Source organism: Squalius cephalus (genome assembly GCF_949319135.1).
Source record: "Squalius cephalus genome assembly, chromosome: 9".
Taxonomy (NCBI): Eukaryota; Metazoa; Chordata; class Actinopteri; order Cypriniformes; family Leuciscidae; genus Squalius; species Squalius cephalus.
The window spans coordinates 21451194-21478981 of NC_137130.1; the positions used below are offsets into that span (position 1 = coordinate 21451194).

The 27788-nt window shown below is 37.8% G+C and overlaps 4 protein-coding genes across 8 annotated transcripts; 1 reads left to right on the forward strand and 3 right to left on the reverse strand.

The window, feature by feature from the left end:
• The first annotated feature begins 231 nt into the window (after nucleotides 1–231).
• Nucleotides 232–8324, forward strand: popdc2 (popeye domain cAMP effector 2). 3 transcript variants are annotated; one of them, XM_079881413.1, is made up of 4 exons: nucleotides 232–1046; nucleotides 4159–4267; nucleotides 4403–4817; nucleotides 6856–8324. In XM_079881413.1, the coding sequence occupies exons 1-4, from the start codon at nucleotides 556–558 to the stop codon at nucleotides 6936–6938; spliced, it is 1098 nt and encodes a 365-aa protein (XP_079737539.1). In that variant the 5' UTR covers nucleotides 232–555; the 3' UTR covers nucleotides 6939–8324. The 3 variants fall into 3 exon arrangements, 2 of the variants coding, with proteins under 2 accessions (XP_079737539.1, XP_079737538.1); XR_013822292.1 differs by having other exon boundaries at nucleotides 248–1046; nucleotides 4403–4959; nucleotides 6856–7941; XM_079881412.1 differs by having other exon boundaries at nucleotides 248–1046; nucleotides 4403–4905; nucleotides 6856–8216.
• pla1a (phospholipase A1 member A) lies at nucleotides 8096–12898 on the reverse strand (the record flags this gene model as incomplete). Of its 2 annotated transcripts, none has more annotated exons than XM_079881410.1 (11): nucleotides 12442–12898; nucleotides 11606–11825; nucleotides 11345–11522; nucleotides 11037–11145; nucleotides 10275–10376; nucleotides 10016–10108; nucleotides 9731–9916; nucleotides 9095–9184; nucleotides 8554–8662; nucleotides 8267–8422; nucleotides 8096–8177 (listed from the first exon to the last, which is right to left on the reverse strand). In XM_079881410.1, the coding sequence occupies exons 1-11, from the start codon at nucleotides 12500–12502 to the stop codon at nucleotides 8096–8098; spliced, it is 1386 nt and encodes a 461-aa protein (XP_079737536.1). In that variant the 5' UTR covers nucleotides 12503–12898. The 2 variants fall into 2 exon arrangements, with proteins under 2 accessions (XP_079737536.1, XP_079737537.1); XM_079881411.1 differs by having other exon boundaries at nucleotides 9731–9898; nucleotides 12442–12896.
• A 2095-nt stretch (nucleotides 12899–14993) lies between these two features.
• Nucleotides 14994–17782, reverse strand: hsd3b1 (hydroxy-delta-5-steroid dehydrogenase, 3 beta- and steroid delta-isomerase 1). Its single transcript, XM_079880322.1, has 3 exons — nucleotides 17196–17782; nucleotides 16718–16882; nucleotides 14994–15900 (listed from the first exon to the last, which is right to left on the reverse strand). Exons 1-3 carry the CDS (start codon nucleotides 17371–17373, stop codon nucleotides 15092–15094), a joined length of 1152 nt encoding a protein of 383 aa, XP_079736448.1. The 5' UTR covers nucleotides 17374–17782; the 3' UTR covers nucleotides 14994–15091.
• A 3234-nt stretch (nucleotides 17783–21016) lies between these two features.
• LOC307164346 (kelch-like protein 9) lies at nucleotides 21017–27740 on the reverse strand. Of its 2 annotated transcripts, none has more exons than XM_079881134.1 (8): nucleotides 27466–27740; nucleotides 27052–27095; nucleotides 26333–26597; nucleotides 26077–26209; nucleotides 24278–24474; nucleotides 23331–24177; nucleotides 23126–23239; nucleotides 21017–22007 (listed from the first exon to the last, which is right to left on the reverse strand). In XM_079881134.1, exons 2-8 carry the CDS (start codon nucleotides 27054–27056, stop codon nucleotides 21511–21513), a joined length of 2058 nt encoding a protein of 685 aa, XP_079737260.1. In that variant the 5' UTR covers nucleotides 27057–27095; nucleotides 27466–27740; the 3' UTR covers nucleotides 21017–21510. The 2 variants fall into 2 exon arrangements, with proteins under 2 accessions (XP_079737260.1, XP_079737259.1); XM_079881133.1 differs by having other exon boundaries at nucleotides 26333–26603.
• Between the last annotated feature and the right edge of the window lie 48 nt (nucleotides 27741–27788).

Here is a 27788-nt window from a genome sequence, read left to right on the forward strand (position 1 = left end):
GAGAAAATGAGTGTTGGTGACATCTGGCAGAGCTTTCAAAGATCTTCCCAAATGTCAGTGAGTGAAAGCTTCTCTCCATGTCACTTGTTATCGTAACCACTCTGCCCGGCCATCATTGTGTTATGTTAAGTAGCGAGTCTGCTTTCTGTCCCTGGCTCTTTCCTCCTTGGGTTTCAATTCCAAACATGGTTATCCTTCTCATGGTCTCTACCCCCGCCTCTCCTGCTCCATGTTTCCAACAGTCTTCAGTCCAGTGTGGGTCAGGGAACAGTAGCAGAGACATTATAGGGCTGAATTTTTAAAGGAAAAGCGGGTGTCAGTGGAACTGAATGGAACGGAATTATGAAGCTTCCTTCATTCCAACTGTTTTTGGCAGCAAGTGGTGCATTGACTGTTAGAGTCTGCGGGGAACAACCTTTTTGAATCTAATATCTAGTCTTTTTAACAACGGTTTTAATACCTTGGGCTTATGAACCACTACTTTTTCCATCAAGGTATTTGATGACACTCTTTTTTTAATTCAGTATTCCATTGAGAGACAGCAGAGGCACAAACATGAATAGTGGCGACTTTATTGACACCATCATTTACAATCACACACTCTGCAATGGATGGACCAACAGCACTGAAGGTGCCATCTACCATCTGGGTAACACCGTTCTTTTTTTGGGCTATATGGGTGGTAGTACAGCATATGGGGCTCTGTACATCTTCAGTTTTTTGGCTCCCGCTTTCCTCTGTTTGGCTATGTGGGGCTGGCTGACGGTGTGCGGCCTTGATGTCTTCATCTGGAACCTGCTGCTGATGCTGCAGTGTTTGGCCCAGGTGTGTCATCTGATTTTTCGGCTGATGCAGGAAGGTTTAGCCAACGAGGAGCTTTCTGCGCTTTACACGGCGGTCTATCTGCCGCTGGATGTACCTGTGCAGGTGTTTAAGGAGATCACGGCTGCCAGCGAGAACAAAGTGCTTTCTCTAGCGACTGAGGAGACGTATGCCGTGGAGGGGAAGACGCCCATTGATCAGCTGTCTTTTCTCATTTCTGGCAGGTGAGAAACAGAACATATCAAAGAGTTGTAGACATACATAGGTTCTCTATCTATTAGTGGTTGATCTTGAACTGGTCTAAACACTGTAAATATCTGTTTTTTTACCAAAAAGTGTACCAACGTCAGTGTTTGTTTTAGCTCGCAATATGTAAGCGGTTCATTCTGAGTCGTAATAAATAGCACAAATTTTTTTTGGGGGGGTCAATGACATGATGTTTTTTGTCCTACCTAATAAAAAATTGTTAAAAATGCAATTAATACAGAGAGCAGACTTTGAATTGGTCTCATATTTGAGTTTGCATCATTGATAGTTATTTTCCTGTTTAGCAATATGAAGCTGCTTTGAAACAATCTGTATTGTATAAAGTGCAATAGAAATAAAGGTGACTTGCCTTCATGAAGAAAAAGCGTCATAAGTAGTATTTTGGCGTAAACTTTTATAATATTAAATATTTAAACTGCTTACGAAACACTTTTGTCTGCCAAATCATGTGGTGAAAAAAACAAACAGGAAATTATATCATAGAGAGGACCCCTGCAGACCCTCATGACTGTGTCAAGGTCAATAAAGGCCCGTTCACACCAAGAACAATAACTATAACTATAAAGATAACTATAATCAACAATATTAGCATTCTGTTTGTTATAAGTGAGTGCTGCAGTTATGTCATCTGCATGAATTCTCTAGTTCTGAAAAGCAGGATGGATTCTTGGCTGTCAAATGTTTTTATCATTCATCAGTTGGGGAAAAAAACATCTTGAAAGTGATTCACCGGTTACTTTCCTCTGTGCCATTATCATTATAGTTGTGGTGTGGACTCTGCTTTTCTTTTTAATGTAGAATGATTTTAATAACCATATCTTTATCGTCACAGTTAGTTATTGGTGTGAACAGGCCTTTAGTCTCTTAAAATCTCAGATAATTTGACATTTTATGACAAAGCAAGATTAGTTCAGGTTGTGGAATGTCATGGTGAAAATGCTCCCCCAAAATGTAATATTTATGAATTATTAATTCATATGTGTGATATTTATCTTGAAAATGATGTTGTAAACCTTTTTCGAAAATAATGATGTTTATGCTCGCGTGTATTTAAGGTTAAAATAAATGTTTTTACTTTTTACCTCATGGTGAAACCACATGACATTTTTAGAGTCATTCAATTTAAAGTCATAATGAAACAGAATAAGTGACAGATCTTTGATTGTGATGTATATCACAATGTAATGGATTATATATATATACATATATATATATAGTAGGACTTGGTTTTATCTATCAGTTGTTGATTGGACACCAGTTCCCTCAACAAAAACTCAATAGTATTTTTTCATTGGCTTTTGGATTATTGCAGAAAAAATGGTGTGACTAACAAAAACTTATGATTCTTACACGTTTTGTTCATCGTGAAAATCTTCGCAAATGAACACTTTATGAACTTTTATGAGCAGGCTTTAAAAAAAATCACAAGAGGGTATAGGCTGTATGTATTTTATGTTGTAGAATAAAATGTGAAAATACACTCACCTAAAGGATTATTAGGAACACCTGTTCAATTTCTCATTAATGCAATTATCTAATCAACCAATCACATGGCAGTTGCTTCAATGCATTTAGGGGTGTGGTCCTGGTCAAGACAATCTCCTGAACTCCAAACTGAACGTCAGAATGGGAAAGAAAGGTGATTTAAGCAATTTCGAGCGTGGCATGGTTGTTGGTGCCAGACGGGCCGGTCTGAGTATTTCACAATCTGCTCAGTTACTGGGATTTTCACGCACAACCATTTCTAGGGTTTACAAAGAATGGTGTGAAAAGGGAAAAACATCCAGTATGCGGCAGTCCTGTGGGCGAAAATGCCTTGTTGATTCTAGAGGTCAGAGGAGAATGGGCCGACTGATTCAAGCTGATAGAAGAGCAACTTTGACTGAAATAACCACTCGTTACAACTGAGGTATGCAGCAAAGCATTTGTGAAGCCACAACATGCACAACCTTGAGGCGGATGGGCTACAACAGCAGAAGACCCCACCGGGTATCACTCATCTCCACTACAAATAGGAAAAAGAGGCTACAATTTGCACAAGCTCACCAAAATTGGACAGTTGAAGACTGGAAAAATGTTGCCTGGTCTGATGAGTCTCGATTTCTGTTGAGACATTCAGATGGTAGAGTCAGAATTTGGCATAAACAGAATGAGAACATGGATCCATCATGCCTTGTTACCACTGCGCAGGCTGGTGGTGGTGGTGTAATGGTGTGGGGCATGTTTTCTTGGCACACTTTAGGCCCCTTAGTGCCAATTGGGCATCGTTTAAATGCCGTAGCCTACCTGAGCATTGTTTCTGACCATGTCCATCCCTTTATGACCACCATGTACCCATCCTCTGATGGCTACTTCCAGCAGGATAATGCACCATGTCACAAAGCTCGAATCATTTCAAATTGGTTTCTTGAACATGACAATGAGTTCACTGTACTAAAATGGCCCCCACAGTCACCAGATCTCAACCCAATAGAGCATCTTTGGGATGTGGTGGAACGGGAGCTTCGTGCCCTGGATGTGCATCCCACAAATCTCCATCAACTGCAAGATGCTATCCTATCAATATGGGCCAACATTTCTAAAGAATGCTTTCAGCACCTTGTTGAATCAATGCCACGTAGAATTAAGGCAGTTCTGAAGGCGAAAGGGGTTCAAACACAGTATTAGTATGGTGTTCCTAATAATCCTTTAGGTGAGTGTATGTTGAGCTTGTATTCACCACAAACCTTATTTCAAGCATTTAACCAAAAACCTATTCAAAAAACCCATTGACTTCAGGATGATGGAACCGGAAGTGGTAAAATACTAACTTGTTTCTGGGTTTTATCCTACAAAAAATATGTCATCCCTGCACCACTCTATGAAAATCCGGCATACGTCAAAACATAAAAAAAAAAAAAGAAACATACGCATTGATGAATCCTTCACAATGAGATCAATAACATGCATTTAGAAAATAGGCGAGTTTTCATTTCATGCTGACTTTAAGCTTATTCAAAACCATATTAAACCAACATTAATACAAAAAGGACACTTCTGAGAACTTGACATGTGTTTCCGCTTTTACAGGATTAGAGTGTCCTTAGAAGGTCAGTTTCTCCATTACATCTTTCCTCATCAATTTCTCGACTCTCCTGAATGGGAGTCTCTAAGACCAACAGAGGAGGGCAACTTCCAGGTATGATAACATACTGGTTTTATGTGATTGGGTACATCATGGCAACATTTTTTAGTCATTTTCCAAAATTATTCAGTTCATGCAACCATGAAATACTGCATGCCCTTAAACATCTCATGACCCTTTTGACCTCAGGTGACACTAACCGCAGAGACTGACTGCCGTTACATCTCTTGGCGCAGACGTCGGCTTTACCTTCTGCTGTCTAAGGATCGTTACATTGCTCGACTTTTCTCTGTCATGCTCGGAAGTGACATTGCTGACAAACTGTATTCTCTCAATGACAAGCTGTTTGCCAAGAGTGGTGTGCGCCTTGATATTCGTCTGCCCAGTCTCTACCACGTCCTCGCCCCATCGCCACAGGGCAGTGAGGGTGGCAGCACTAGCTCACCGCCCAGGGGAAGCCAAGGAGATCCCACAGTCGTGAAGGTTGATCCAGCACCGTCTAACCAGCCCTCAGATGGAAGAACCTTCCATCCGGACCAGGGAAAGACCCCTGTGCCCAAACCTCCACACCAGCTCTGGCCCTCAGACACAGAGATGCCCTCTGGTGAGGACTCAACCAGCTTGGTTCTGGAGGACTTTGCTGATATGACAGGCTCTCTAATGGACTACGGGAGTGAGAGGGAATATTTGAAGTAAAGATTGGGGTTTTGAAGCTTAATACACGGGAACACTTCTTAAATCACAATGTAAGTACACAAGTAAGGATTGACGGGTGGGTCGCTATAGACGGGGCTGGTTTGCATGAAGAGGCACGACTGCACTAACTGGACATTTGAGCTGCACAAACACTGAGTGATTAAGAGAATGCAGAGTGATGAATGTGCATGATGAATTGTTATATTTTGTGCTATTTTTAGACCTGGATTATATTTTATGTCTTCAGTGTCATCTGCTGAATTCACATGGAGGGAAGGAAGGAAGGACAATAGTTCATTCATACATAGTGATTATTATATTACATTGAAAATTAATATTCTACAGGAATACTGTTTTGAATAAAAAGTTGCCCAGATGTCTTCAAAGGTTAAAAAGTAAATGTTTTTTTCCTTTAAAAATAATTTCTCTTCTTATTATATTGATAATACTATTCATTTAAAATTGAATTATAATAAAATACTTTACATTGTAGGCTTATTATTGACAGGGACCCCGTTGTAACATCCTTCAAGGTAAAAGGAAAAAACGGATGACATCTAGTCTTAGTAAAAGACTAGTAATAATATTCATATTAATCAGATATTGGTTGTGTCTGAAATTGCCCCTATACCCTCATATCAATATCAGATTTATTTCTAGAACACAGTTCTAGTAGTGGGATTGAAGGTGAGATTGAATTAGTGCACTCAATAAAATCCATAATGGTTTCAGACACCCAAATGGCTGTTCCCTCAAATAGTGCCCTATTTAAAGTTTTTGGCTTTTAGTAAATATGTTAGCCTTGCTGTTATATATAAGCTAGTGTGCTCCAAAACAATGACAAAATTCTCATTTAGAACACCAAACCCAATGTTGAAAATCAAAATGAAAATCAGGTTGATGTCAGAATCCAACGCCAGATTGACATTAATCTCCAACGTTGGACAGACACTGTATTGTGGTTGAAAATGAAAATCGGGTTGACATCAGAAATCAACATCATTCGGGTTCTGACGTCAACCCGACTTTCATTTCCAACCAAAATGCAACCCCTGCAACCAAACTGACGTTTCTACTTTCTAGTTAAGGACCTTGACAGAAATGTAGTGCAGTAAAAAGTACAATATTTGTCTTTCAAATGTAGTGAAGTTAAAATAAAAAGTATCCCGAAAAAAATAATACTCAAAAAGTGTCCTAAAGTACAGTACTCAAGTAAATGTGATTTGTTACTGTCCACCTCTGATTATTATATTAAAACTATTAATTTATAATTTTTACATTAATTTAGCAGTGTAGGCTATGGGTTACTCTTTAATAATTACAGTATGTTTAACTTTTAATTGTTTTACCACAAAGAAAGTCTATGGTATGTCCTAATTTAACGTGTGTCCTTTCTGGCAGAGGAAAGGCTCCCTTGGGTGAGGGATGAGTTTTATTTAGTACATGGTAGTGGAGTTATATTCAGTGTTTCCTTCTTAGAATATTTTGTGTTAGATGTTTCTATGCTTAGAATGAGACTGGCTTTATTTGACTACATACACTTGTGCCAGAGGCTGGATGAAAGACTGGAAGGGGTTTGGGATATCCAGGGATCCAAGTCCAAACATGCCAAGTCTGTTCATCCAGCAATCCAGCACTCCTCCCTCTCCAAATACTTGGCTTTGCCAGCAAGGGGCAGATTGCACTTTGTAGGGTACTGGATAGTGGGACAGGTGTGGGAGGAGGAGGGTTCCGCTGTCATTTGAGACATGACCTTCACACGCTAGTTTCCAAAGGAATGAGGTATATGGATCATGTCCAGAAAAACAGCCTGTCCTACCGAAAACAATATGAGAACTACCGATGGATAAAAACATGTCTTTAAATATGATTATGTTGTGCTGAATTTCGTTATGGAATTTATTTCAGTGTTGAAATAATTCAATGACATTTTGATGTGCCATCAGAGGATGATACTCCAGGAAGTCTTCCACTTCGTTTCCAAAGAGGACGTGCCCCACTGGCCCCTACTGACACCCCAAAGCTGTAGGAATGGTTTCAGCAGCATAAAGACCATCACATCTGAACGATTTCTCCATTAAATCACCATCATAGCGGTTTACTTTTATATGATTGAAGACAACATTAGCACAGAACAGTAAAAGATCCATCAAATGTACTTTTGTTCAGGACAAAACAGATTCACAAACCTTTTTTTTCGGACAGATACTGTGCTATATATGATTCCACATTGCTGTGATTTCAACATGGCTGTTTTACATTTATTTGAAATGGCATGTGCTTGTTGGTTAAATCTGTTTGGAATACTGTACAGGATTTGTAAATTAAAAGCAAGAAATTAGACTTTTCAACACAAACAAATCAATTTTTATTTCATTTGAACACCTCAGAGTTTATTGATAGTAGGTAGAGACTGAGATTTATTACAAAAGTGTGTGCTTTATCATAATAGGAAGTTAATAAATGCTCATCATGTACTGAGACTGTATACTGACCATGTTATGAAAATGTATTTTCATGGGGCCAACTGTTAAGTGCTGGGTTAAAAAACGTGACTTGATATTCCTCTTAAGATGCCATTTCAAAGCAGAGATTAGCCTTATTACTAATTGTGAATGGACAGATACTAATTTGTAATATCAAGTATGCAGTGTGCAGTTATAAACACTAATCAGAGTGCCAAAATATAGAATTTTTGTACCTTGAATATACATTTTTAATCATTGAAAATGAACCAGTATGTTCAGCACATATATTAACACATAAAATAACTGCTGTATGTTGAATGACCGACTTTCATAATTCACAATATTTTTGTTGTTGATTGTTGTCTAACAAAACTAAACAGAAATTCAGGTACGTTGAATTCCTCTCGACTGAAATATCATTGTAACACTCTCTGGAACAGTGCACATAAAAACAAAAGTATCTGAAATCATATCTTACATTATTTGTGAAATCATATAAACATTGTTTGTGAAAACAATCATTTTGTGAAAACACAATAATTCAATAAATATATCTAACAAAGCATTTGTGTCCCCTTGTATCCTATTTATGTCTTTGTCACCAAGCTTTAATGTCTCCTAACCTAAATATGCTAAAAAAGTTTTAGTGTGTGAACTTCGCTTGAAAGCTGGTTAATGTATAAGCTCTCTTAATTCGATTTCGTGTTGTTTTATTAATTTAGCACACTTGTACAAAGTCATGTGACCATGGTGCTCCCCGTCCAATATTAATGTTCTTCACGCATAATGGATCCAACCCTCTGCACACAGAGCACAAATAAAATATTATTAAATACAGTATTACATTGGATGTGCACATTTGATATCTAAATCATATCAATGCATTTACCTGGTGTGAGGGACTTGAGAGATGCATATATACTCAAAATGAATGTTTCCTTGTCTGTAGAATCGAGCTCCTGTGTTTTTCAGCTGCACTGAGTCAATTTTACACAGTCGCTCCGGGTGTGCAGCCACCTTTTTATACGCAGTTTCATCTGTATTTCTGAAAAATAATGTACAAACATATTCACACACATGTTTTAAACAGTTAAAGGGCTGAACCTGTAATAAATGAACACAGGCTATGGCTCATTGATCATGACTTGCTGGTAAAACTCGAAATGGAATACACACAGTTTGAGTTTTAACTCTGTCTCAGGGAGTCCTGTAGAGATCAGGGTGAGCTGAACCTCAGCAGACTTGTCTAATGTGGAAACCTTCAAATCCACAAGGATGTGATGCGCTAAAAAAAGAGTATGGGCATTATTAGGCTGTATTTATAATGAGTCATTGACATAAGACTTCATTTATTTACTGTTACATATGGCAGGAAAGTTTCTATTGATCTTCTTATTATCAATGTTGAAAATAGTTGTGCTGCTTCATATTTTTGTGGAAACCATGATCTATTTTTTCAGGATTATTTGATGAATAGAAAGTTCAAAAGAACAGCATTTATTTGAAGTCTTTACTGTCACTTTTTTTGTATTTAATGTATCCATACTGAGAAGTATTAATTACTGACCCCAAACTTTGGTGTAGTGTAGGTGTTTAAGTAGTAGACAACAGGATGAGTTAATATGAAAGACTGCTTAAGTATAATTAAAGTGTTAATACATGCAGTATCTGTGAGAGTGGACTTCTAATAAATGACAAAATGTACAAAGTCATATACCACAATATGGAGCCGTAGCAGTGGTCAGGAGATAGACTTTCTCTTGATTTGGCAGTGGAGCAGCTGTTATCCCACTGTTCTTTAACAAGCCTAAAATACACACATATACAAACAGACACTGACGGAGGAGCAATTGTGCAAAGGCTTGTGTCGTACATTACGTGAAAATGTATTATCCTTTTGTTACATAATCAGCCTCAAGTGAAACATTTTCAGCAGTCTGAGTCACTCATGCACACAAAGACAAAGTCAAGCCTGATTAAACACCTAAATGAACTAGGACATCAAGGTCATTACCATCCAAAATTAGATTAGCATGCAACCCCCCGCAGAATTATTATTCACATTTTCACTAATTGAGGACATGCGTGTGAACCATGGCCATCCTCCTTATGAAGACACATCTCATCATTCAGCACAGAGTCTTTGAACTACAAAAAAGTTTGTGCATCAAGGTTATTTTAGTAAGAAAATGTACAATGTTGATTTCATTCAATTCAAAAGCTACAGATTCTTTTCACTTTTAAGAACTACATGTGTAAAAACATTTTTAAATAGCCTATATATTTGTGTTCACAATCAGACTTAAATATTTAAAATACTTTTCTTTAAATCATCCTGCTAACTCATCATTACCTATTTGTGGGCATGTGCCATTGAAGGGTCCCTCACAGTTGATGCATTTTCCTGCCAGGAATTCCTCATAACTGGAGCAGGGGAAACCAACAAGCAGACAGGAGCCGTTCAGGGCGCTCATGTAGACATGCAGTGCCCTCATGTGGTCACAAATGACATAGCCATACACTGGAAAGTAGATAAAAACTGACAACATAGACAGATTCTCAGGTAGCATGAAGCTACGGTACATTTTTAAGCTTAATGCCTCTGTTAGTGTTTGGTCAGCTTTTGCTGTCAGCTTACTTGAAGCAAACCTTGAGCGTGCGCAACCGGCTTGGTCCATTCCACCATTTAAGAAGAAGTCCACATGTCCGACAGGAATGGATATTCCAAAGTCTAGCAAATGTACACATTTTCAGTTCAGTTGTGTTATAGGCTACTTCTGTATCAAAAATAGCACCAGTGGCACACTTATATGAAATCTTGTAGTTTAATAATAAATTAAGAAAATGTCCTGTTCAATATTAGACGGGCGTTCCAAAATAAATGAAAATAGATTTACAGTCAGAGTCAGTGTGGATGGCCTCAACAAACAAGGCATCAGATGAATCCAGACGGTCAAATGGATCAGCACTCTTAAACATGGGTCCTGCTGGGTCCAGACCTGTACACACAATACTCACATTCAGTATATGTTCTGTATGATACAAAATGATTCACATTTTTAGGATTCTGCATAAACACATTACACACTTTAGTTTAAAGTTTCAAACAACATCTTGTTTTCTCACCAACGTTGTGTGGTGTAACAATATGTCATTGTTTATTTGGAGTGCACTCGTGGCCTCAGCTTTTGTCTGAAAGACTCTTTCAGTGTGGCGCAGTGTTGGTCTTTGTTCCACTCATAAGTCTAGCATCTTCGTATCAGGACAAAATGAACAGCCTACATGGTCCTATGGCAGGCTTTATCATTACATACTCATTATACAATTGCATTACGCAAATCAGAAGAGACTATGCGCACAAATGAAAACCTGTTTTTAATAATTTAATATATCTTTTTTTCTTGACAAATGATATTGTCAGCATAAGAATTTGAGGGACAAGCTGAATTGAAAATTTAACATGAATATTAGAATTGAATTATGCATTATTTTCATTATTTTGTTGTGCAATTACATTTGATAGTATTTTGATAAATTGTGAACATATCTATTAATAACATTTGCTTTAATGACATTTTGAAGATTATGATATATTTTAAATATGGTCTCTTATTTATATATCAATTTACTTTTATTTAGGCATTGAATTAAAATATTACCTGTGATTCGACCCAGCTTGCCTTCAAATAGGGTCCCTACAAATCCACACACATGTGCTCCAAGACTCACACCGATGAAATGGAAAGATTCCAGTGTGCTTCCATACTTCTACAAAAGAACATAAATGTCATATTACTCTTTGCAATGTACTTTCTGTGCGTTGACTGTTACAATTGATCATTGTGAACAAGTTTATTATGTTATTACTTCTGCCAGATGAACACTGCTTACAGAGGACTCAACAGCTGTGCAGCCATTTGTATGTAGTGGTCAAGTGTTCTATAATGATAATGGATTCTATAATTACCGTAAGCTGATTGATAAGCACCGATATCTGCACTGACACCTCCTTGTAGTTCTCTACTACCAGGTTATAAGCAAAGGAGGCACCATAGACCCAGTCCACCACCAGAACGTTCACGTCCTCTTCCTGCAGTAGAGCCTGGGCTAAGCCACTCACCCAGGAAGGTTTACTGCCCATGGCTCTGAAACGCAGTAAATCAAGTGTAAGAGATCATTCACATGGACTTCTTTCCTGTTACAAAATGCTGCTGCTTAAATGCTTCACCTGTATCCATGAACAATGACTTTAGTGGGGAGTGATGAGTTGAAGTAAGCCGTGTGTTTCTGGGTATGGTTGAGGCAATCCTGCGTGAATAGGCTGGCACAGTCTGCATTCTTTCGGGTAAGGAGAAGGTACTGAACCTGGAGCTTGGTGGCCTGTCTGTATTCCTGCCAGGTGGTGTTGTTGAAGTCAGCACACTTGGTTTGGGATGGTTCCCCATCACCTGTAAAGTTGTACGCATGTGGGAGCTCATGAGTATCCCAAAAAGTAAAACACATTTTACCGGATTCACCTGACACTGCTTTCCCTGCAATTCCCAGATGTGTAAGTTTGACATATAGAGGCGAATTTGTGAAGTGAAATATTATATATTGTGTATAGAAAAATAAGGAAGAAAAGCAGAAGATATTTTGGAAATAAACTTCGAAAGGTTAATCATTTTTATTGAATTTAAATACAAACATATTAAATTGCAGCCACCAAAAATGCAAGCACTATTAAAGAAAATAATTTTTCATTTTGATTAGTGCAATTCAACATGTTTTTTTTTATACCAATGATTTTTTACTTTCATTTTGTAATTCTCAGTCTGCATCTTTAGAGATTTTAAAGAGGTAAAATGGTCTCTTTCAAAGAAAAAATGGATTGGTAAACATTTAAAATCACATCAAATTCTGTACGCAGTTACATTCACAACTGTTGATCTGTGAACCACTTATTGACACACTAACTCCAAATAAAACAGCTGTACTCAATCATTTAATTACATTTGTGTGTGTTGCTTTCACATACACCTAATATAACTGGCATAATTAAAAATGTAGCAAAACTGATCTTACCCACAGCAGAGGTGACACACACTGACAAACAAACAAAAGCTTTGATCCATTTCCAAGCCATGGCTTTATTGACCAACAGTGCTAATTCAGCTGAGTGAGAAGTTTCTGCTGGTTAGATTCCTGTTCAAAAGCAAAATCGTTCTTTGTCTTTTTGCATCCTTTCAACATATGTTGTTCCTGTTCTTCAACTAGTTGCCTTAAGAAGCCTGGAATCCACTTAATAGCCAGCCACAATCTGTTACACAATGACTGTTTCTGAGAAAAATGCTACAATATCCGATTAAGTGAGATGAAGGGCTTTTCCTTCCATTCCTGGTGTGCTGTTATAAACCATGTCAGCATGTAAACCCGAGAGAAATTAACTCCATACATCCATTCTGTGATAGCTTATGTAGCTAGTGGTGACTTTGTATTGGACTACAACAATGAAAAACAAGTGATCAGTCCACTGGTCTGCAGCTGGTTGAGAACCCATGACCTCACAGATGAAATGTTTGATTGTTTATCCCGAGGCTGGACTCTGGCCTCTTTAGCACAATATCGAGCCAAAACTCTCAGAAGGGTTTTAGATTAATTGAAGTGAAATTAACACAATCAGTTGGCATCACTTGAAAGACATTATTATCAACAGCTATTTGTTTGTTCAGACTCCCCCATACAGCTGTCTTTTGCAAAAATGTTGTTCCTCAGAATATCACAACTGCGATTGCTTTTAAGTGTTTTCTAAAGGCAGGAATTCACTACACGACTTCTAAATTCTAAAATCCACTCAAAAATCAAACATATTCGAGCCATCAACTCCTCCAGACTGTAAAACGAGGTAAAAATATGGTAGTGTACCAGCCATGTAAATGGCCTGGACGCACGTCTTTGACTGTTGCGCTGCATCTACTTCTTGTCAAGTTCATAGTTCACATTTTGTTCAATTTCAAAATAGTCAACTTTTGCGATTGTTTCCATTTCTCAACACTGCATCTCACGTTTTTAAACGCACAAACAATATGTGCCCCTTAAGTTTCTTACACAATATTACCATTTACTTTGTCAATTTTTACTCCACCAACGAAAATAGTTCCTGGACAATACAGAAGTGTTTTTGAATGAATCGGTTGAGTAAATGAATAAATTCAGTCACGTGTCGCCACCTACAGGCGTAACAATTACAACAAGAGATAGGTAGATACGATCTAAAATGAACACTCGCTGCAATGAGGTTAGTTGATAAGGGAAAAAGGAGGCGGGATCCCGGCGAACATTAAAATAATTAATAAAATGAACTTAAATTATAAAATAATTTATAAAATAAAAATAATAATGATAAAATAACACAGAATGAAAGTAAAGAGGCAGCCCCTCACGGTCGACTGCCACACACACACAAACAAAACACAACATTAATACCACAGGCCTGGTCCTCTCTCTTCCTTCACTGTCGTCACTCCTTAATCCATACGGAGCTCCTCCGTGAGTAGGCTACCTCATGGCCGGTCTTGGGTATCAGTGTTACTCGCTCTGTTCTCACGGCTCTTGGTCTCGCACCGCTTGTCACACTCGCCAAGCGCCAAATGCGAGTAAAATCTGTGTTGGCGAAACGGTGTCAATCGCCAGTTGGTCTGTAACATTTTTATGAATTCTAACAATGCAATGTTTTGAGAACATGAATGTGAACGACACTCGAGACAGATGAGGGAACAGTGATGCAAGGGAACTCAATTCGTTTCTCACACGCTGTGTGTATGGGAAGTGTTGTGAGCACACATCCCGAACCACGCACACATAAATCCGTGTCTCAGACAGCGCGCAATTTCCGAATACTGAATTGAGCTCTCTTTCACGTCTTATTGCACTTGAACAGACATATTCAAACAAAATTGTCAAAATTCCCGTCTTGGCAAGTATCCTCGTAAACAGTCAGTTTTGTCTTAAGTGAATGCCAACATTTAAGAAAGAAAATGCATGTGTAAACTCAAACTGGATCCGTGCATTAGCTCTTAAAGCGACAGCAGCCTAATATTCCTGCTGCTGTCTGTGTTTTTAATTTTAATCAAACCACAAAAGACAAAGAAAAATCAATGCTCTTGACTGGATAACTTTTGTAACTTTAATAAGGATTAATCTAGATGTTTCATGGCTGGTAAATTATTTAAAGCTGGTAATTTTTCTTAAGTCACCGGCCATTGGCTGGTTTGGAACAAATTTTAGGCCCTGGGTAGGACTATAAATGACCACAATATACAATCATTTGCTTATAAGTCATTATTTGCATTCAAAATTCACAGATTATGTAGTGCCTAACTAGCATTCATACTTTTTTTCTCATTATTTCTGACATTTTTTTTTTTTTCATTTTAAAATACATTCATTCATTCAATAAAGCAATCCTTTGTTGGAATGAGTAATAGCTTATCATATTTTCTTTATATGGATATTTATTAATTTTTTTTTTTTAGACAAGTAAACATAATATACAGTCATTTCCAAGTTTTGTTTTTAATTATGTAAAACATGCATTATCCAAGACACTAGACATCTAATGTTTTCTTCTACTGTGGCTCTAATTAGTAGAAAATATTTTATGATTATAATCAACAGGGAGAACATGGCTGCTGAAAAAAACAGGTAGCACAATATTCATAAACATGATGTTAGTTTATTTCATGTTAATTTGCTGTCTCTCTTTGGGTAAGACAGACGCTAGCCAATCGGTAGTGCGCTTGCGTGCCTCTTCCCAATCATAACGAGGGCAATATCCGAAATCCCTGTGAGCTTTTTTATATGAGAAACTAAATGGTGTGTTTAACATGGTCAGTAACTGCCTATTTAGGGGTGGAGTGAACCTCAGGAAGGGTCGGAGCACAACATGCAGTAATTCCATGAGGAATGACAGAAGATATAGAAGTGGAAAGGGCAAAATGGGCCTTTCTTGTATCCCAAAGCCTAATGGTGAAAGAACAGCATAGTTGAAGTCCGAGTAGCTGACAGGTGGCGTGTTGTCTGATATGTAATAGAAGTTTCCACCCATCACTGCCCTTTTCTGAGAATCTCTGAGGGCCCGACCTGCTTGTAGATGCGCCAGGGCTACGTTTCCCACATATACAGGATTCACTTTTGCCTCACGTCGTGATGTTCTCAGCAGCACGTTTCCATTGCGGATTCCATCCCTCATGTGTCCTAAAGTAAATCGACAGCCTGGTCCATAGATGTACATGGGCCGCAATGCACAAGTAGCCAGCTGACCTCCATTGCGGAGCAGCTCTCCATTGGCCTGAAGGCAAATCTGTTCAGCCTCCTGCTTGGTTTTGCTGTAGCTAAACTTAAGACAGGCGGAGTAGGGGGTGTCCTCATCGCCGTTAATGATTGGATCACCGCGGGGATTGGGACCAGCCACCTCAATGCTGCTAGTATAAATGAAGGAGGCCACGTTTTCTTGGATGCAGGTCTCCAGCAGCAGCTGTGTTCCTGCCATGGGGAAAAAAAAACATTTTCATTGCCTTTGAACCTCATCATTACTATATTGTGTTGTGTTCGCATATTTTGATATGTTAGCATATATATTTTATGGTTTTATTTGTTTTACTAAAGCAAGTATCTTTTAAATAAGTAGTTCTCAACCTTTTTGATTCCATGGTCCCCCATTGTCCACAACAATAACCGAAGGCCCATGTAGGCTAATAGGATTCCTTTGGTAAGACAGTTTGCAAAACGTTTCTTATTTTACAGTGTCCATAGATTAAGATAAGTAACTAAAATTAGAATAATTACATTTCAGGCTTCCAGAAGTTTTAAGAACTGAATATTTTTCAGGTGTCCCTCTCTTTTTAAACAATGAATTCACATGAATTTTCCAGTCGTTGTGATTTACAAGATAAGGTTTAAGGATAAGGACATTAAGGATAGGGATATTTTATTTTACAAGGATAAATTATTTTAGAGCTTGGCATACAAAAATGTGAATTCCTTATATACAAATTTGATTGTATCCAGTCTTTCCAAGACCATGGTAATCCTGGTTCTTCAAAGACAAAGCACAATTGTTGAGAAGATGAATTAAAATAAGAAATATCTTGGTTTTTAGTTCAGCTTATTTTAAAGCTTTTTTAAAGGCCCCCCAGTTTAAGAACCATTGATACAAATGCTCACTTTTTGTTTCAATCTCATTTTACTGTGAAAAACTAATTGTGACCAAACTCTATATTCATCCTGAAAGTTTTTTCCTCTTTCCTCAAATTCATTCAGACTTGTTACCATGTGCCAAAGACTAGTACATATCTCTCACCTTTAACATTGACTCCATATAATTCACTGTATTCAACTGCTCCAATGACATCGATGAGAGATGCAGTGTGAAAAACAAGTGCTGCTCCTTTACAGGCTCTTCTCAGCAGCTCACGGTCCCTGATATCCCCCTCAAAAACACTCACTTTAGTCTCTCCCCTGCAATCTGAGGACACAGACAGAGAAACAAATCAAAGCCAGAGTGTTGATTTTATGTATTTCTCTATTTGCCATCTTTTGTTGCTTAGTAAAAAAGACAGAAATGTAATTTGAATGGTTTACATTATATGTGTATATTATCTGTATTCTTAATATTCTCAAGCAGAGTGCAAAACAGGAAGAATGGCAACTACTAGAGATTAAGAGACACCACAAAACCAATGAATATAAATAGAGACCAACAGATTCCACAAAAAGGAGAAATACGAGGGATTTGCTATTTTAGATGAGAATATACTGTAATGGAAGTATGCACTTACCATCAAGAGACTGTATTAGCTCAGACCGGATGTTTCTATCCAGCAGTCGGATCTCAGCAAGCTTCTCTTCCAGCAACAGTCTGATCAGTGTTTCTCCCAGAAACCCGCAGGCTCCTGTCACCACACACACTTCTCCTGACAGAGCCATGGAAACTTCCACCAGCACCACTTCACTCATTTGTGTAATGCCACTATACAACCGTACTAGAGAGCAGGACTGGAAACCACAGTGATGTGATGAGACCTCGGAGATAATGGAGCAGACTGGGAGGGTGGTGTGTTTTTAAGCCGTACTATCTGCCAAGGACAGCCTCAATGCCACAGGCTGGGGAGAGGATTTGAGAAACAATGTCAAGGTGCAAGTCAGCAGTCTGCTTATTTTTAAAATTCCTGTTTTTACAAAGACACTAACTGTTGGCAATCAGTCAACTGAATGACAATGAATCAACTGAATAGGTTTTCTTTATGCAAGGCTTTACATGTTGTCAAATGAGAGATACATACGGGGATCTTTGGGATTTAATAACAATTTTACAAGTTTAATTTTTTCTCCTCATTTGTCTTAATTGTATTTTTAGCATACTTTAGGAAACGGCTATTTTACATATATATATATATATATACATATATATATATATATATATATATATATATATACTGTATATATATATATATATATATATATATATATATATATATATATATATATATATATATATACAGTACCAGTCAAAAGTTTGGAAACATTACTATTTTTAATGTTTTTGAAAGAAGTCTCTTATGCTCATCAAGCCTGCAGTTAAAAAAACAAAAAAACAAAAAAAACAAAACAGTAATATTATTAAATATTATTACAATTTAAAATAATGGTTCTCTTTTTTAATATATTTTAAAATGTAATTTATTTTTGTGATGCAAAGCTGAATTTTCATCAGCAAGTACTCCAGTCTTTGGTGTCTTATGATCCTTCAGAAATCATTCTAATATGATGATTTGATACTCAGTTATTATCAATGATGGAAATAGTTGTGCTGTTTAATATATTTTTTTGGAATACTTTTTTCAGGATTCATTGATGAGTAAAACGTTAACAGCATTTGTTCATAAAAACAGCATTTATTCAAAATAAAAACATTTCTAACAATATAAATCGTTACCATCACCTTTTATCAATTTAACGCATCCTTGTTGAATTAAAGTACTAATTTCTTTAAAAAAAAAGAAGTTATTGTTCCCAAACTTTTGAACGGTAGTGTATATTGTTACAAAATATTTCTATTCTAAATAAATACAGTTCTTTTTAACTTTTTATTCATCAAATAATCCTGAAAAAAGTATCTCAGGTTATAAAAAAAATATTAAGCAGCACAACTGTTTCCAACATTGATCATAAATCAGCATATTAGAATGATTTCTGAAGGATCATAAGACACCAAAGACTGGAGTACTTGCTGATGAAAATTCAGCTTTGCATCACAAAAATAAATTACATTTTAAAGTATATTAAAAAAGAGAACCATTATTTTAAATTGTAATAATATTTCATAATATTACTGTTTTTTTTTTTGTTTTTGTTTTTTTTAACTGCAGGCTTGATGAGCATAAGAGACTTCTTTCAAAAAAAAAAAAAAAATATACACACACTCACCCTAAAGGATTATTAGGAACACCTGTTCAATTTCTCATTAATGCAATTATCTAATCAACCAATCACATGGCAGTTGCTTCAATGCATTTAGGGGTGTGGTCCTGGTCAAGACAATCTCCTGAACTCCAAACTGAATGTCAGAATGGGAAAGAAAGGTGATTTAAGCAATTTTGAGCGTGGCATGGTTGTTGGTGCCAGACGGGCCGGTCTGAGTATTTCACAATCTGCTCAGTTACTGGGATTTTCACACACAACCATTTCTAGGGTTTACAAAGAATGGTGTGAAAAGGGAAAAACATCCAGTATGCGGCAGTCCTGTGGGCGAAAATGCCTTGTTGATGCTAGAGGTCAGAGGAGAATGGGCCGACTGATTCAAGCTGATAGAAGAGCAACTTTGACTGAAATAACCACTCGTTACAACCGAGGTATGCAGCAAAGCATTTGTGAAGCCACAACACGCACAACCTTGAGGCGGATGGGCTACAACAGCAGAAGAGCCCACCGGGTCCCACTCATCTCCACTACAAATAGGAAAAAGAGGCTACAATTTGCACGAGCTCACCAAAATTGGACAGTTGAAGACTGGAAAAATGTTGCCTGGTCTGATGAGTCTCGATTTCTGTTGAGACATTCAGATGGTAGAGTCAGAATTTGGCGTAAACAGAATGAGAACATGGATCCATCATGCCTTGTTACCACTGTGCAGGCTGGTGGTGGTGGTGTAATGGTGTGGGGGATGTTTTCTTGGCACACTTTAGGCCCCTTAGTGCCAATTGGGCATCGTTTAAATGCCACGGCCTACCTGAGCATTGTTTCTGACCATGTCCATCCCTTTATGACCACCATGTACCCATCCTCTGATGGCTACTTCCAGCAGGATAATGCACCATGTCACAAAGCTCGAATCATTTCAAATTGGTTTCTTGAACATGACAATGAGTTCACTGTACTAAAATGGCCCCCACAGTTACCAGATCTCAACCCAATAGAGCATCTTTGGGATGTGGTGGAACGGGAGCTTCGTGCCCTGGATGTGCATCCCACAAATCTCCATCAACTGCAAGATGCTATCCTATCAATATGGGCCAACATTTCTAAAGAATGCTTTCAGCACCTTGTTGAATCAATGCCACGTAGAATTAAGGCAGTTCTGAAGGCGAAAGGGGGTCAAACACAGTATTAGTATGGTGTTCCTAATAATCCTTTAGGTGAGTGTGTGTATATATATATATATATATATATATATATATATATATATATATATATATACTTAGACTGCCTTTATGCGGATATGAGAGAGGGAACATTCTTCATTCAGTTTTGACTGTAGTCTTTCACATTTACTCAAGGTATCTACAGACTTTGGGATAGTTGTTCTTTGGCTTCAGACGATGTCTAATGACTTTTTCAAAACATGAAATCATTATATAATGTTGAAAACAGTTGTGTTGCTCAATATTTTTGTGGAAAATGTGATACTTTTTTTAGGATTCTTCGAAGAATATAAACAAAACAGCATTTATTTGAAACAGAAATCTTTTGTAACATTTAAATGTCTTTTTCAAAACATGAAATCATTATATAATGTTGAAAACAGTTGTGTTGCTCAATATCTTTGTGGAAAATGTGATACTTTTTTTTAAAGGATTCTTCGAAGAATTTAAACAGAACAGCAATTATTTGAAACAGAAATATTTTGTAACCATTTTGATCAATTTAATGCATCCTTTCTGAATAGAAGTATTAATTTAAAAAAAAGAAAAAAACCTTACTGACCCCAAACTAACTATATATATATATATATATATATATATATATATATATATATATATATATATATATACATAGTGTATATTTTCTAAACTATACTATAGTGTATATTCTCCAGCCATTACTAAAAAACAAAAATAAGTAATTAACCCATATGCACTATTCGTATTGAATGTACACTCAGGCTCAGAGACCCCAGACAGTAAAATATGATTTTGTAACATAATAATGTAATAAAAAAACAAATGTAATATCACTCACTTTATTAATGTTTTATCTACATTTGTGCCGTGTTTGGGGGATATAAGGTATTTTTAAAATGTTTTTTTTAAACAGTTTTTTTTTCACGCTAACATACAACCAGATATCATTCCAATTTATTTATTTTTGTTTGTTTGTAGAGCTAAAGTCTCATGCCATTTAGATGGATGATTTTTTTTTTTTTTCAGCAAACATCATTTGGGGTCAAAAAAGACCCAGAATAGCATATAATTAAACATTATAATGCAGGATTTTTTATTTATTTTTTGCTTGACTGTAAACAATAGAAATGTAGTTCTGTTAAGAGAAATGTATACAAAAAGATACCAAACACAAATTAATTGATTGAAAAAAAGTTTATTCTTTGCAAAGCATATAAAAGTATTTGAAGCAAAAATAAAACAGAATAATTTAGAGATGCAACATCAGTCACTGAAAGAGACTCAGTCAAGCACATTCAAAAACACAGTACAGTACGGTAAACTAAGAGCTTTTTTACAAGCAAATGATTTTCCCTTGCCCCAAAGTGGCATGTTCAAACCATTAAATCTGTTTTTGCAAAACACATCACTAGCAATGTGAAGCTAATTTCAGTATCTCACATGCAAAGGCCAATAGTGATATCAAAACATCTGTTCAGCCTTTGGATGTTGAAAGAGGACACTCTTGTATTTCAGCCTCATCCGTTGAACCTTTTGGACAATGAACTGTCATAGTGCAGGCCCGTATTCCTCCGAGAGGCTCGAGGACGTTGAAGACCTTCTCCCACTCATCCTTCTCAGGGTCATAACACTGCACGATATCCACCATACACCTGCTGTTCCAGGAGTAACCACCCACCACGTAGATGCGCTCCTTAAAGACAGCCACCCCAACATCGCTCTGACCCCTGGGCATCGGAGCCACCACTGTCCACTGGTCAGACGCAGGGCTGTAGAACTCACAGCTTAGCACATCGTCGTAGTCATTAGTCCCCCGGAAGTGGTTTCCACCCATGACGTAGAGACGGTCGCCCACGGTGCACATGCAGTGGAGACCACGAAGCTCCATCATGTCTGCTCGTCTGCTCCACAAGTCTCTATCAGGCTCATAACACAGCAGCTCTTTCTGGAAAGCATCTCTTGTGATCCCACCTGACGGTATAAAAGATGAATGCAACTTAATTAACAAACAGATATTCATTTGACTTTTTAGAAAAAGCTTATTTATTTGTGCAGAAACACAAATCAGCAGGAAGGATGTGGTTAAGAGGCTGAAGAATAGGACCGTTAACCTCAAGTCTTCTACTGAGACCAGACAACCACTTGCACAAAACTCAATCCACCACCAATGTCCAACAGTGTATATACATCACTGAAAACGTCAAATTGAAATTTCACACCAGTGTCGTTTCTACTACAACTCAAATGATGTTTTGTGTTTAATATAGCATTCTGTGGTGGAAATGACTTGAAGATTTTTTACCTTTTTGGAGATAAAATGACTGACTCTCAGCAGTCTTGATAGGTCTAATTTTATAGTTAGCATTTAATGTAAAAATAATACATTTAAATTAATAATTAAATTAAATTAAATAGACTTTTTATTTATTTGATGTACTATTTTATTTATACTTTTTAATTAATATAATTATAATTTCACAAATCTGATTTCAGCTCAAGCTGGATTTTTCCTTTGGTAAATAAGTACACAAACTTTTGAAAAACTTTGTGTGGTGGTGGAAATGATTTTTATTTTTATTGTTCCATAACTCAGTTACTTTTTTTTCTTCAAATGTCCTTATTTTTTATTATGTTTGAATGCTTTGCAATTCTTCAAGCAGGAACATTCTCATGGTTTCACAACAGGCCTGCCATCCTCTTTTTTGACTGCGGTCTATAACCTCAGATGAGTGACCCAGTTCAGCTTGAAGCAGCTCTGTTTCCTGGTTATCTGTTTCATGTTGCTTTTGAGTCTTGTTCCGGGAACTTCGCCATTAGGTGAAGATTGCAAAGTTGCTAAGAGACCTCTAAACAGTACTCTTTCTTTTAAAAAATAAAAACAAGTAATAAAAGAATTCTTGTGCAGTGCATTCATTAGACTCATGCTGAGGACTGTGGTGAATTAAGGCCACATGCTTTGTGAGCCAGATTTAATTACTTTACAAAATCTCCCCTCATTATGCAGGGCAGATGTTACCACATTAATGCACAATATAGTTGTCCTTTTCGCATTCATCTCACATTTTTGAGCTCCCAGTGTGGATACTCACCTGACACATACATCAGACCTCCATGTACCGTGCCAGCGTGTCCATAATGAGGTTCATGCATCGGTGCAACAAAAGTCCACTCGTTCTTGTTCAAGTTGTAGCACTCCACCGAATCTAAATGACAGACAGTTTTCTGTTTTTCCCACAGTATTTTAAGGCAGAACAGAACATTCTGTACAGTGTAACTGCTAAAACATGTCCTTACCAATCTCCCCAGTGGCATTTCTCCCTCCAACAGCATAGAGCTTCCCCTTCAGAGCGCTCAGATGGAAGAACGTCCTCTTCTCATTCAGAGAGGCCACCTGCAACCAGCGGTCAAAGCGAGGATCGTACCTGTACGCGCTGTCAACAGCTGTTTTACCCTTGGTGTCATAAGTGCTCTGACCTCCTACAATGTAAAGAAAACCCCCTAGAAGAGCCACTCCGTGCTGGTAACGAGGGACCTCCATAGGTTGGAGGGCCCTCCAGGTGCCTCCGTCTTCCTCATCGTACAGCTTGAGCTCTTTGCTGACCACGAGTTGCTGCCTCATCACACCACCCAGTACCACCAGGTGAGTGCAGTCGGATCGAATCCGGGTCCGTTCCGTCTGCAGCGCCGGCTGGAGGAAGGGAAGCATCTGATAGTTGCTGGCCTCCAGGAGGAGGTTGACACAGGCCGTGTCCGATCGCATGAACGGCACCACTTCCTCCTTTGCCACGCTTGCTGCTCCTTCTTCCATCTGGTCCTCCTGAGAGATCTGGAGGAGCTCAGCTGGGGACATCAGAGGGAAGCGGATGTGGCGCATCAGGGAGTAGGAAGCAGAACGACGCTCGCTTTGTTTATGGGACAGCCAGGCACGGGCGATGCGGTACAGCTCCATCTCAGTGAAACCCCTCAGAGAGTCGCTGGAGAGGGCGTACGTCATGCTCGCCTCGGACAACTGCAGGAGGCGGCCGCTCTGCATCAACGCGGAGAAGTTCTCGCACACAAACAAGTGGACGTGCCTTTGGACGTCTTCCAGAAGAAGATCTCTGGCAATGCGCTCCACTTCCACGCAGTTTTCGATAGTGATCTGCCATGTAAAAAACGTGGCTTATTTGAAAACTGCCGTCATGCGCAGATGAATAATTAATGCAAAGGAAACATGAACACCACATCTTAAGTGTTTGTACCTCACTGCTAAGAAGCTGGTTGCAGAAGCTGAGAACGGGAAGCACCTGGAGGAAGCTCGCCGCCTCTAGTGTGTCCTGAAGGGTGCCGAGGCTCAGGCTCAGACGAGATGTGTAGATGAACTCGATGATGTTCTTCAGGCCGGTCGTGCTCACGCCATGGAGCTTAATCTCCTTCAGCTCCTGCTCTCTCATGCCTCCTGACACACCAAAAGAGAAAGGGAATTGATTTGATCAGTGTGGATCAGTGTGAAGTGAAAATGCTTTTCCTTGGTAACCTAATTATAAACTACAATAAATAGACACGTTTGGACAAAATACTACTAATATTAACATTTTGGTGGATACTTGATAAGTTACACATAAACAGTGAATTCTGTGAATGTCAGTTTATGGCTTTTCACTGTAAACCAAAAGATGATTTGTTCTTTTTTTACTTTTTACTTTTTTTTTTTTTTTGCAGTGTAATAATTATTTTGATGTTATGGCTGATCACCAATATAATATTTTTGTCTATACACTGTAAAAAATGATATGAGCAATAAGTTATGACAACATAAATTTTACATTGCTTTAACTCATCAAAATAAGTTAAGCAATTTTTAACTTTTAACAAGATTCAACTTATTTTTACATAAGTTTAATGTAATTTAAAGGAGTAGTTCATTTAAAATGAAAATTAGCCCATGATTTACTCACCGTCAACCCATCCTAGGTGTATGACTTTCTTCTTTCAGACGAATACAACTGGAGTTATATTAATAAACACCCTGAAGCTTCCGAGCTTTATAATGGCAGTGGATTGCAACCATTGCAACCAAACGGCCATACACAGTCTACTTGCATATAAAGCGCAACTTACGCAACTTGTGCATCATGGCGTAGCGTAAACATCAGTAGTACGTTGCATTACTCGCATAAGTTGCACTTTACACTTAAGTCGAATCCGTATGTTCGTTTGGCCGGAAGCTAGTTATTTACTTTATAAAGTTTTAAATATGGATTTTATTTTACACAAACTCATCGCTTTGCTTCAGAAGGCCTTTATTAACCACCCGGAGCCATGTGGAGCTCTTTTATAATGGATGGATGCACTTTTTTGAGCTTCAATCTGATGGTTGCAATGGTTTGAATCCACTGCCATTATAAAGCTCGGAAACTTCAGGGTGTTTATTAATATAACTCCAATTGTATTCGTCTGAAAGAAGAAAGTCATATACACCAATGGCTTGAGGGTGAGTAAATCATGGGCTAATTTTCATTTTAAAGTGAACTACTCCTTTAAGTCGAAATGATTTAAACATCCAAGTTGATTGTACTTACAAAATTAAAAGCAGCAACTTTCATTTACAGTGTAATAAATAAATAAAAAATAAAAATGATGAATTTAGGCATCACAACGTTATAATGTACAGCATTAGGAGGGAGGATAAATATATTTACTAAAAATGTAAATTAACAGTGTTCAAAATTATAAGTGTTTTTAAAGATTATTTGTAAGCGAGTGTTAGATGACGGCAAAGGTAATGCAAATCTAAACATAGGGGAAATGAGCATGACCAAGGAACTATCCAATATCAATCAGTATCGATAAATTAAATAAAACATCTCTATTATTGACTGATAATCAATATGGTACCAGTATATAGTGGATTTCTATTTTTTGGGGAGGGATAAATAGATTTAGCCAGAATCATACAAACTGATAAACAGCAGTTATATTAAAGAACATATAAAAACAAAACAACAACTGTAATAAGCTTTGATAAGAGAATATTCTCCTCTTGTTTGGCGAGACTCACCCGTGAACATGGCTTTGAAGTAGTCACTGGCTGAAGCCATGATGACCCTGTGAACTGGGAAAGTTTCACTGCTGTCACCAGGTACCAGAGTCACATCGCAAAGTGTCTCATCACCACGAAAATGATCCAACCCCTGCGACACGGCAAAATCTGCCATTAATATATACTATTTGCAGTGAAATACACCAGTCTTTGGTGTAAGTACATAAGTCAACTGACAGTAACAGCCTGTTTTCATATATGTCCTTTGTCTTACCTTGAGTATGGCAGTGCCATGCTCCGTGCTGTTGAACACTTGTATTTGTGGCCTAGGAGGGGCACTGGGCTTTTGAGACACTGGAGGTTTTGAGGGGATTACAACTGGTTTTGGTGCAGGTTCTGGAGGTTTTGGAGTGGTCTCAGGTGGTCTTGGAGGAACCACCGTTGGGGGTTTGTCTGTTTGAGGAGGGGGTCGTGGCGGCTCCCTCTGCGATCTGCTTCCTATTCGTGAAAGTCTGCGATGCAGTTTTCCTTCCTCCCCACTGTTTCTGAAAGAAAATCATTTTTAAAACTTCTACAGTCAGAGGGTTCGCAAAGGTGTGAGAGGTCCTACATGCGATTGTTAGATCACATGACAGACCCACATTCCTCATTTCCTCTTATTGTAGATTATTTTATAATAATAATCAATATATTTAGTTGACCATTTTTATTCAATTCATACAGTTCACTAACCAACTGCATTATTTTATGTACTTTATTTGCACCCTTTTCTGATTTCTGTATCCTGAGACGCAGCCTCAACAAGAAAACGTGTTTTTTAAAAACAAAAAAACAAACAAAAAGCTAAACTAACCTTAAAATCTGTTTTAAGGGATACAATACAACAATGAAGAAATGATGTATGAAAGTGCAAAGTTAATAAATACAACATGAATCCACCTGTCCTTTAATGAAAGGCCCATGATGCAATATCTTAAAGCAATCAGAACTTACCCCATGTTTTTTGCGTCTGCTTATTTGCTGTCCACAAAGGATTTCTGGTAGAAAAATGAGAACAAATGGTTAAGTGTTTCACCAGATCTGCAAGAAAATATTTGGATCAAAGTGTCTAAGTTTCAACAGCAAGTTCAGAAAGGGGAAGTTAGCGCTGCCATCTATGTACAACGAACACAAAAAAGATGCCGATTAGACAGACACGGCCTCATCTCTATATGCGTGTGTGGAATGAGGGAGTTTCTTTAGTCAAGATCAAAAGGTAATTGGCAGATAAACTTAAGCTAAATGCTTACTTCTAAGTAACAGTACTACGCTTACCCATCCTCTTCAATGCACTGACACACAAAAGTAAAGTTTATAAGAGGGGGGAAATTCAGGAAAGATGGACTACATGAAATGAAAGGAGCTTACCGAGACGTGGTGCTTTCTCTGGGGGTTTCAAAAGTGTCTTCTCATTATAACACAAAGCATCATGCTGTGATCACATTCAGTCGACACAACTGGGTATGTAGAGTCTGTTTACCACAACCTCATTGACTTCCTGTGTCACTTCTCTCTCTCTTTCTCTTTTAAACACACACACCCTTACATGTTATTTCAAAACATTCTCTCTTCCTCATTTTGACATGTTACTTATTATAGGCTTCAGATCATGCCTTAGCTCTTACTTCTGCTGCATCTGCACTGTGATGTTGTGTTTGATACCATGAGTTGAACCCATAGCTGGTGTTAAA

Excerpts from the sequence above, each read along its gene's own strand:
- popdc2 (XM_079881412.1), top strand. The coding sequence starts at position 556 with ATGAATAGTGGCGACTTTATTGACACCATCATTTACAATCACACACTC. Across the intron at positions 1,047-4,158 it reads TCTTTTCTCATTTCTGGCAG|GATTAGAGTGTCCTTAGAAG; the intron begins GTGAGAAACAGA and ends CCGCTTTTACAG. Across the intron at positions 4,268-4,402 it reads CAGAGGAGGGCAACTTCCAG|GTGACACTAACCGCAGAGAC; the intron begins GTATGATAACAT and ends TTTTGACCTCAG.
- hsd3b1 (XM_079880322.1), bottom strand. The coding sequence starts at position 17,373 with ATGAGTGAAGTGGTGCTGGTGGAAGTTTCCATGGCTCTGTCAGGAGAA. Across the intron at positions 16,883-17,195 it reads GCTAATACAGTCTCTTGATG|ATTGCAGGGGAGAGACTAAA; the intron begins GTAAGTGCATAC and ends CTGTGTCCTCAG. Across the intron at positions 15,901-16,717 it reads ATATGGAGTCAATGTTAAAG|GAACACAGCTGCTGCTGGAG; the intron begins GTGAGAGATATG and ends TCCCCATGGCAG.
- LOC307164346 (XM_079881133.1), bottom strand. Across the intron at positions 24,178-24,277 it reads ACCAGCTTCTTAGCAGTGAG|ATCACTATCGAAAACTGCGT; the intron begins GTACAAACACTT and ends TTTACATGGCAG. Across the intron at positions 22,008-23,125 it reads AGGTCTGATGTATGTGTCAG|GTGGGATCACAAGAGATGCT; the intron begins GTGAGTATCCAC and ends TTATACCGTCAG.